The sequence below is a fragment of the Copadichromis virginalis genome, linkage group LG10 (assembly GCF_057382275.1).
Source record: "Copadichromis virginalis isolate Kocher_CV1m ecotype Utaka linkage group LG10, C_Virginalis_male_GT1.1, whole genome shotgun sequence".
Classification (NCBI taxonomy): Eukaryota; Metazoa; Chordata; class Actinopteri; order Cichliformes; family Cichlidae; genus Copadichromis; species Copadichromis virginalis.
This window is the reverse complement of record NC_140627.1, coordinates 15,062,957-15,073,800: the sequence shown is the minus strand read 5'-3', so window position 1 is coordinate 15,073,800 and position 10,844 is coordinate 15,062,957. Positions and strand designations below refer to the sequence as shown.

At 38.5% G+C, this 10,844-nt stretch overlaps 1 protein-coding gene across 1 annotated transcript; it reads left to right on the top strand.

The window, feature by feature from the left end:
- Positions 1 to 1,140: 1,140 nt before the first annotated feature.
- On the top strand, positions 1,141 to 9,982 carry LOC146700066 (cationic amino acid transporter 2). Its single transcript, XM_085470102.1, has 12 exons — positions 1,141 to 1,492; positions 2,137 to 2,506; positions 2,625 to 2,780; positions 2,990 to 3,146; positions 3,236 to 3,369; positions 3,640 to 3,862; positions 4,044 to 4,180; positions 4,318 to 4,420; positions 8,137 to 8,270; positions 8,356 to 8,522; positions 8,711 to 8,819; positions 8,929 to 9,982. Exons 1-12 carry the CDS (start codon positions 1,421 to 1,423, stop codon positions 9,069 to 9,071), a joined length of 1,905 nt encoding a protein of 634 aa, XP_085326228.1. The 5' UTR covers positions 1,141 to 1,420; the 3' UTR covers positions 9,072 to 9,982.
- The last annotated feature ends 862 nt before the right edge of the window (positions 9,983 to 10,844 follow it).

The window sequence follows — 10,844 nt, the reverse complement described above, 5'->3', positions numbered from 1 at the left end:
GTAGTTATGGGTCTATTGGTTAAAATAATGTCCTGCTTTTTAAACATCCATTTAAAACAACAAAAATATGGCATATAAACTCAAATAAAACTTACCTCCCAAATTCCCGAGTATTACTTAAAGACATGTGAAACAGTCAATTTGCAGCTATTCGTCGATTTTAAGGACTTTTTCCAAAATATCCTGACTGCTGAATGATTTCGCTAGACAATGCTGCTGGCTTCTGAACCTCTTTCTGCAGATGAATCATTAACAAAGAGAAGGATAGGCCATTTCCTTCAGCTAATGAAGTCAGCTCACAGTTCACTCCTCCTGAAAGAAATCACATCTAAAGTGGCAGAGGATAGGTTGGGGCTTAAAATCTATTCTTTTGTCTACGCTATTACAAATGAAAATTAATGTATTTCCTAGTACACAGCCTCATTGTTGGATTAAAAAAGACGAGTTGTGGAGATTGCCTTTCTGTATGGGCTTTGATAAAAATGGTATTTTAAACTGGATTTGGAACAGGGTTCTGTGTAATATTATTAATAGTAGTAGTATTACTATTTTTATTATGTAATAACTAAGTGCCTTTTTCACGTTTACATTTTTATTGTATTTCATCTGCATTGTGATTCCATGAACTCCTGGAAGCAATGGATTGTACCCTTATGTTCAACTAATTGTTCTCCAAACAATTAGTTGAATCCCGCTCTGATGAACAAGTCAATTTGTTGCTGAGGAGATGTCTCCAGTGAAAACCATTTCACTTTACAACGTGTTGACTTACCAGGGTCCCAAGGCGACTGTGTGTTCACGAGACATCAGGCACACAGAAGCTCTCCAGAGGTTACAATAAGTCTAATAAGTCTGTTCTAAGTTTCAGTCAACTTCTTTATAGCTAGAGGAAGGTCGTCATACTACAGTGCAGACCTTGGTATGCTAATCAGCAGGCGTATAAAGTACTGTGAGAACCATTAACAGTAGCATTTGTTAAATGAGGCCAATAATCTTACAGCAAATTAGTGCATGCTTAATTTGTTCACATATTATTGAAAGAAATGACAATAAATGAGTAAATGTGTTTCTAGATTTGAAGCAAAAATAAATTATAAAGTGAATTAATAAATTCACCAGCACATCTTTATGACCGAATGTATGAATCAGTAAGAGCAATTCATCATTAAGGTTTCAATAGCTTTTTTTTTTATAGCATTCAGTTTAATTCAAATGTAAAAACATGTTTAGTATAAGTGTCATCTACGCACAAAAAACAGCTAAAATAAGTTTTTTCCCACTTGCTCCCACCTTTATAAAGTCTTGATATGTGAGTGCTCACACAAATCATTCTGATCCCCTCTTTTTCAGAAATGGCACATAAGTCTGAAATGTAACATAATGTGTAAAAAAATGTTGGGCTGTGAAGAGTTCACGGTGAATGAATTTATTCTCATACACAGTGTGGAGTGGGACAGATCAAAACAGACTCACACAGAGTTTAGCTAGAAAGGTAGGAATGCCTCTCTTTTTTTATTGATGTGACTTTAATATATCAGCTGTAATCTCAGTTTGTTAGTTTGTGTAATTAGTGTGCATGGCTTATTTTGTAATGACATCTTATCTGAGTCACGGTGAATCATCGGTACATTATATAAACACTGTAAAATCATAAATTTATAATGATAAAGCACTATCTGCCCTCATTTACTCAGCAAATAGACCATGAAATATACTTGTCAAATTCTTGCATGAATAACAAAGTAAAAATTAGTGCTTATAGTCTCTACTGTTCAGTAAAGTCTCTGTATGTGTAGTTGTAGCTTACTGTTGATGGTATGAAACGTGAGCTTGTTCATTTGTGAAGTCATATGGTGATTTATACACTAATAATAATTATTATTAAATGCATAAAGGCTTTGAGTGCTCAAGTAGAGCAGAACAGTGCTACGTAAGAACTAGTCCATTTATCATTTACCAACTCGGATTAAATGAACTGTAAAACAAAACAAATTTACTTTGTTTGATCAGATAACAGCATAAAAATAATTAAAATCTAGTCCTGGTTGTATTCACAATTTTCTCACTGCCAGTTCTCAAGTTTTGATTTTCTTCTAGTACCCACACAATTAACTGAATAATTCCTAATTATCACAGATGTCCGGTGCAAAGGTGCTGCAGTTTCTGCAGAATATTTCACGTAGAAAACCTCTGGAGCCTGAGGGTGAAGTGTCCAACTTTCGCCGGTGTCTGACTACCCTTGATTTGGTGGCTCTTGGGGTCGGCAGCACACTGGGGGCCGGTGTGTATGTGCTTTCAGGAGAAGTGGCCAGAGCTGTGGCCGGGCCTAGTATCATAATCTCCTTCCTGATAGCAGCAGTGGCCTCCATCTTTGCAGGACTGTGTTATGCTGAATTTGGAGCTCGTGTTCCCAAAACTGGCTCTGCTTATCTCTATAGCTACGTGACTGTGGGTGAGATATGGGCTTTTGTCACAGGCTGGAACCTCCTGCTGTCTTATGTCATAGGTAACAATAAGGCCATTGAATGAATATTAATCCTGGAAAAATCATAGATTAAAATAATATTTGTCAAGTGATTTTAAGTAACACTGGGTATTGTTTGCTAATGGCTTCTGTTGTTAAGGGACATCAAGTGTAGCCAGAGCATGGAGTGGGACCTTTGATGATCTCATTGGAAATGTCATTGCCAACTCTTTAGGCAAACAGGTTGCAATGGATTTACCTGGATTGGCTCCCTATCCAGACTTCTTTGCAGCAGGTATCATTATGCTCTTGGCAGGTAAGTTTCATATACTAAAAACCTAATTATTTATTAACATAATACAGGTACTCTTAGTTTATTGTAAGTTTAAAAAATGATTAAAAACAAACAAACACAAGAGGTTAAAGTGTCCTACATATTTTTGACTAAAGTAAATATTTGACAAATGAGTTTCCACTAGGTTCATTGACATGGTGAAATTAATTCTTATATATTTTTCTTTCTAGGGATTCTTGCATTTGGTGTTAAAGAATCGGCCACTGTAAATAAAGTTTTTACAGCAGTTAACATCTTGGTGTTGCTCTTTGTTATCCTCTCTGGGTTCATAAAGGGGGACATCAACAACTGGTACAGATATGAAGACACCCTTCCAAACCAATCCGAGTATGGCCTCCCCCTGCCCCGTTATTTTGGCTTCTGCTGTATTTTTCTTTCTTTTTTTTAGCTGCTTGACTGTTGATCACTGTTTACAGGAACTATACGACCCTGAATAAAACCACCACATATGGCAGCGGAGGATTTTTCCCTTTTGGTTTTGAGGGGACATTAGCAGGAGCAGCCACTTGCTTTTATGCATTTGTTGGATTTGACTGCATTGCAACAACAGGTAACTTTTAGAATTTAAGTGCAAAGCCAGTAATTATAATGCACTGCATAAGGAAAGTGAAAATTTGATCACAATGACATCAGAAGATGTTTGTGGCAATTTCAATTGTCCAGAAAAACACAGAGATCTTTGGACACTAGAATATTCTCTACAGCATATACATTTTGTAAAATAGTTTATTTTATAGACATGGTGCTATGTCATAAAAACGCATCTAAAGATTAAATGATGGCATAAACCACACTGGGATAATTTTGTGTTTTTCTTTAGGAGAGGAGGTTCAGAACCCTCAGAAGTCAATCCCACTCGGGATTGTGGCGTCTCTCCTTATCTGCTTCTTGGCTTATTTTGGTGTGTCTGCCACCCTGACTCTTTTGATGCCATACTATTTGCTCAGCGTTCACAGCCCACTGCCTGTAGCCTTTACATACATCGGTTGGGGCCCTGCAAAGTATGCAGTTGCTGTGGGATCACTCTGTGCGCTCTCAACAAGGTATAATGCATGAAGTATCACGTATAAACAAACCTACAATTCTTTATACATTACAATACCCCTTTGGTGACATTTATAGCACATACACCAAATAAAATCACTGGGATCATTACTAGGAATTAAAACAGGGACACGAGAATAACTGAATTGCTGTTAATGAGCTATGAGCTTTTTTCCGAAGCCTTCTAGGATCAATGTTCCCGATGCCTCGTGTTCTCTTTGCCATGGCCCGGGATGGACTGCTCTTCAGACCTCTCAGTAACATGAGTGACAGACAAAGTCCTGTCATTGCTACACTGGCTTCAGGGGTCGTAGCAGGTATAACTAACTTTAGAAGAGATTATAATATAATTATTATTATTAATTATTTGATTTTGTTAAGGCCATCAGCTACTACGCTGATAAAATGGTTGCAGAATTTATAAACATATTTAATTTCTCCTACTTCTTTGCAGCTATCATGGCTTTATTGTTTGACCTGAAGTCGTTGGTTGACATGATGTCGATTGGAACCCTGTTTGCCTACACACTTGTTGCCATTTGCATTCTCATATTAAGGTACAGATGATCACAAGTATGCATGTTGGCACTGCACTTATTACTGCTTATTATTGGTATATTTTGCACCTAACAAACAAGACTTTCTTGCGTTTTTTAAAAGTGTTCTTCACCATTAGTTGTCCAGCTTTCTGAAGGTCTTTCAAAGTTTTTCTTTGCACACTGGCTGTTTTCACTCAGTTTTAGTTCAGTCCTTGTACCTGACCATTTTCAGAGGAATGTTTTTTGTTTGTTCAATCACTAACCTATGAATCCTTCAAATATAAAAGGGTTTCTAACTGAAAGGATGAAATGGTAATATGTCTAACAGACAAAGCATCAGTTTAAAACTGTATCTTGACGCACTTTGTTCCTAGCAGCCTGTCAGACACCCCCCCCCCCCAAACATCATTGGTTGCTATTTTTTTCCAGTTAATGCCAAAGATAACACAAAGAGCTATTAGCCAGAAATTGGCACATCTTTGTCTTTAACCCAGTATTACAGTTTGCTTGGACTTGTTAGTTATTTCTTTGGAGAAGTATAAGATGATTTATGTATATATGGCTAATGAGTGTATTGTTCTCTTGTGCTTCTGAGTTTGGTTATAGTTCTTGATTTCTCGTTATGTTAGTCACCCCTCGTGTCCTCTCTCTCTCTCTCTCTCTTTCTGTCCCGTGCTTGCTCGCTCTCCCTTGTCTCAGTCATGCCTCTGTGTTTGTTTACCCTTTCCTTGCCTTGGGTTGTATGTCTTGAGTCTGTGTTTCCGTCCCTGTGTTTATGCTTCCTCTCTTATTTTGATAGTCTCACCTCCTGTGTCAGTTTTGCTCTGTCTTGTTTCCCTGATTTAGTTCAGCTGTGTTCACTTACGTGTTTCATCTCCCTGTTTGCCTCAAGTGTATATTTAAGACCTCAGTTTCCTTAGTTCCTTGTACCAGCCACCATCATGCTTTGTCTCCCTCGTGTTTTGTTCGCCTAGTTGATTATTAATTCCATTCTGAGTTTCCAGGTTTTCTAGTTTGTGGCTTTCCTGTAAGTCTTTTTGAGTCCAGTTCTGCCTCTGAATCCTGCATAAAGGTTCAGCATGCCAAACACAACACTACACCACAATCTTGGCATGGCGTCCAGTTTGTCTTTAATAAGTGAAGAAACTGGAAATGTGGAGGACAAAAGAAGACATGGCTTGAAATATTAGCTAATGAACAGTATCTGAAAGTCAAAATATACAAAGAGCCAACACAGGATTTGAGAGATTCATCTGTCCCCTCAGTTGTTCCAGCCACTGGATGATCTCACTGGAATGATGGCTCCCCTTCAAAAGTGATTTTAATGAAGGGAGCAAGGAGTAAATGCTGAGCTTTGCCAAATACCTCAACACAAGACAAGAGCTAGACTAAAAACCAGTGACAACAGGTCTTATGGAGTGATGTCTGCAGCTAAAACACGGTGGAGACCTTGTCATGTTGTGGGGCTTATAGCCAGTGCTGTTGGAGATCTTGTCTAAACTGAGTGGCAACCAGTGGTGGCTCATTAGTTAAGGCTGCTAGGGCTTAACAAAATACAGTGGCTTGCAAAAGTATTTGGCCCCCTTGAACTTTTCCACTTTTTGTCACATTACAGCCACAAACATGAATTAATTTTATTGGAATTCCACGTGAAAGACCAATACAAAGTGGTGTACACATGAGAAGTGGAACGAAAATCATACATGATTCCAAACATTTTTTACAAATAAATAACTGCAAAGTGGGGTGTGCATAATTATTCAGCCCCCTTTGGTCTGAGTGCAGTCAGTTGCCCATAGACATTGCCTGATGAGTGCTAATGACTGAATAGAGTGCACCTGTGTGTAATCTAATGTCAGTACAAATACAGCTGCTCTATTGGGAGCAACAACACCATGAAGTCCAAAGAACACAGCAGACAGGTCAGGGATAAAGTTATTGAGAAATTTAAAGCAGGCTTAGGCTACAAAAAGATTTCCCAAGCCTTGAACATCCCACGGAGCACTGTTCAAGCGATCATTCAGAAATGGAAGGAGTATGGCACAACTGTAAACCTACCAAGACAAGGCCGTCCACCTAAACTCACAGGCCGAACAAGGAGAGCGCTGATCAGAAATGCAGCCAAGAGGCCCATGGTGACTCTGGATGAGCTGCAGATCTACAGCTCAGGTGGGGGAATCTGTCCATAGGACAACTATTAGTCGTGCAGTGCACAAAGTTGGCCTTTATGGAAGAGTGGTAAGAAGAAAGCCATTGTTAACAGAAAACCACAAGAAGTCCCGTTTGCAGTTTTCCACAAGCCATGTGGGGGACACAGCAAACATGTGGAAGAAGCTGCTCTGGTCAGATGAGACCAAAATGGAACTTTTTGGCCAAAATGCAAAACGCTATGTGTGGCAGAAAACTAACACTGCACATCACTCTGAACACACCATCCCCACTGTCAAACATGGTGGTGGCAGCATCATGCTCTGGGGGTGCTTCTCTTCAGCAGGGACAGGGAAGCTGGTCAGAGTTGATGAGAAGCTGGATGGAGCCAAATACAGGGCAATCTTGGAAGAAAACCTCTTGGAGTCTGCAAAAGACTTGAGACTGGGGCGGAGGTTCACCTTCCAGCAGGACAACAACCCTAAACATAAAGCCAGGGCAACAATGGAAAGGTTTAAAACAAAACATATCCATGTGTTAGAACGGCCCAGTCAAAGTCCAGATCTAAATCCAATCTGTGGCAAGATCTGAAAACTGCTGTTCACAAACGCTGTCCATCTAATCTGACTGAGCTGGAGCTGTTTTGCAAAGAAGAATGGGCAAAGATTTCAGTCTCTAGATGTGCAAAGCTGGTAGAGACAGACCCTAAAAGACTGGCAGCTGTAATTACAGCAAAAGGTGGTTCTAATAAGTAGTGACTCAGGGGGCTGAATAATTATGCACACCCCACTTTGCAGTTATTTATTTGTAAAAAATGTTTGGAATCATGTATGATTTTCGTTCCACTTCTCACGTGTACACCACTTTGTGTTGGTCTTTCACGTGGAACTCCAATAAAATTGATTCATGTTTGTGGCTGTAATGTGACAAAATCTGGAAAAGTTTAAGGGAGCCGAATACTTTTGCAAGCCACTGTATAGAGAAATAAGCGGTCACTCAAGACATATATGTATAGACAAGGTTGTATATTTGTTATTGAAAGAAGCTTACCTTTTATGAGTGGTTACGAAGAACCTGTGATAAGAGACGGAATTAAGTTGTTTATACAAATGAATTAATATTATTACTGCCTTCTATGATGCTTACAGTATACCTAATAATATGTTTAGATACACAGGTCAGTCACAAAATGGCTCAACAACCTCAAAATATTGACTATGATACGGTCATATTACTGTCATAAAATGTGTGAGTACGCTAGATAGGGAAATAACAATGCACAATAATGAGCGTAATGAAATTAAACAGATGAATGACTCAGGGTTTGCTTGTTTGAAGAGTTTATGAAGACATCAGGTTTTCTTTACTTTAATCAGTCGCTTATAATTACAAAAGATCATGTAATGAAGTGCTGTTGACTTGATGTGTGTTGTTCAGACATTAAAAATAGACTCCAGGATGTGAACAAGAAAAAAAAAAAACAGGAATATAATAATTTGGTGCTTTACGAGAATATTATAAGTAGAAATAACTAAAAACCTTAAATGTTTTCACTTTTTTAAAATTATATTTCCTTAATTTTACAGGTATCAAACTGACCTCAGTGATGATTCTAGTCTAAGCAAAGCAGAACCTTTTACCATTGGAGGGATATTATGTCCTCCATACCAAGCCACTACAAGGACATCAAAAAATGTGTCCCTTTTAACTTTTGTTATTAGTGAGTCATCATCTTTCTGTTGTACTGTACTTTTTATTGATTTAATTTTTGATTAATAGAACTCAAACGTATTGATTCTCCTCAGTCTTTTTAGCAGTTGTTCTCAGCGTCTTCGTATCTGAGGCTGTAGATTACCTGCAAGCCCTGGAGTGGTGGAGCATACTTTGTCTTTCTGTGATAGTAGCAATGATTTTTCTAATCATCCTCATCGTCTGGAGGCAACCGCAGAATACAGCAGAAGCTGCTTTCATGGTATGAAAGAAAGACAGTGAAGACTGATTAATGAAAGCATAGAAATAGAAACAGAAATTTAGCCAACCTGTATTATCATTACATGTTTATTTATTTTTTAAGCTCCAAAGTTCTGAATTTTGGGGGGTTTGGGTTTTTTTTTTCCTTTAATATCTTTTAACAATGCTTCTCCTCTTTTATATCCCCAGGTTCCTTTTGTCCCATTACTTCCTATTTTTAGTACCTTTGTCAATGTCCATCTAATGGCTCAGCTTGGATCAGACACTTGGATCCGCTATACAGTGTGGATGGGAGTAGGTATGTGCAGCACATTTCTGCTACAGAATACATAAAAAAGATTATACATGTGCAAAAATATCTCTTTTTATATGTGTGACCGCTACGTTTCTTTTAAAATTTGGAACAGGTTTGATCATCTACTTTTGTTATGGTGTTCGCCACAGTGTGCAGAAACAAAGGCTTGAAAATTCACACGATCGAGTCAGTATTCACAGCATCGCTGCTGCTATGGAGCAAAGCACGAAACCCGGACAAGACGTAACTGGATAAATACATAGTGTATTTAATGACATAAATTTTAAAAAGAATACCTGATTTGCATAAATCTCACAATGGTGATTGTCTCAGGAATTCACAAACTTTTATTTGGCAGCATCCAGCAATGCAAGGCTTTATGCAATACTCTGCTTTTATATTACTGTTTCTTATAAGTATTAATTAAAGGAAAGAATGAGGAAGGATTCAGCAAGTATTTCAAGTATAATCACATAGTTATTAGTATTATATAACAAAAAAACCCCTAAAACATTTAGCTTATATATTAAATGGTAGAAAATCTAAAGAAATTTGGATTTTGTGAACAACAGAGTTTAAGATGACAATGTTTTTAGTAGAAGCGACCAGAATGGACAGAAGGACAGCTCAGGTTGAGCCATTTGGACACAAAGTCAGAGAGCCAAGATGGCCTGGACATGTGCAGAAGAGGGATGGTGGATACACTGGACAAAAGATGTTGAAGATGGAACTTCCAGGGAGGAGGAAAAAAGGAAGACCACAGAGAGGGTTCATGGAAGGTTCATGTAGTGAAATAGGAGGACAGAAATGTATGCTAGGGACAGGGTGAGATGGAGGCAGATGATCCCCTATGCTGAGCCCTGAAGGGGGATTTTGTGATCATCCTGTCACAGTTGTTCAAAAGGAATTGTACTCACGATGCCCATTTCTTTTATGTGACAGAGTCATATTACTCACGATTCCTTCATGTTTAAATGCAATTCAACTCTTTTATTTTTCTGTACAGAATACATTGTAATGGCATGGGTTTAGTTTGTTTGCCTTGTACTTAACTGCCAATATAGCCAATACTGTGTTATTAAATGGACTTTAAAGTAATAATTTTCTATTGCTGTAAACATTTGATATGCATGAAATTAAAAAGGCATTATAAGTTTTGAATGAGATACTCTGCACTTTGACTCCTGTCTCCCTATTTTCAGTTTTTTCTTTCTTACATACCTTCCCTATGACAACCTTTGTAAACATGCCCATACACAGCCATGCTGCCTCCACGCTATGATCAAATGCCACATTTACTTACAGCACGTGATATGAGAGGAACCAATGAAATGTGTGCTTTGTTTAAGCAGGCACCGTTTTTAAAAAATGCTCTCGATAAAAACATAAACAGGCCGTCTGTAGTGAAAGGCAAAAGAAGCCGTCCTCAAAAAAGAAAAATTCCACCTGCTACTCTGGAGGAGTTGTCACTGCTATTGGATACACTGCTGGAACACAGTAAAGCTGTGGGTTTGTCAGGAACTGAGAAATATCACACTAAATACACTGTATATTCACCTACATTACCCCAGTCTCTGGCATTTTTACACAACAAAGGCACACAGTTCCTTGGCCTTACAGTTCTACAGCTGCACTGTGTAAAGTGTCTAAATGCTGCAACAGTGACTGAAGAGCAGGCAGAAGCTACTGAAGGACACACAAGACTTCAGCACAAGAAGTTGGTTTCGATGGTGTGCAGGAAGAATCACAGCTTCGGTGATGCACGCTGTATTTGCCACAAGTTTGGAAACACCAGCCCAAAGTGTTGTTAATTGTGTGAGCTACCCTGAAAACTGTCTGTTACACAAACAAGATGGGGAGTGGAGCATGAAGAGGATGCATGAAAGGCCTACACCCAAAAAATTGCAGCACATCACTACAAACTGCAGGTTTGTTTATGCAGTTTTATTGTGAACACAATTTTTCTTGAACTTGGAGCATCTCACAATGTGTGACTGTTGTGGGGAGTGGTGCCTGGAGATTAAGTGT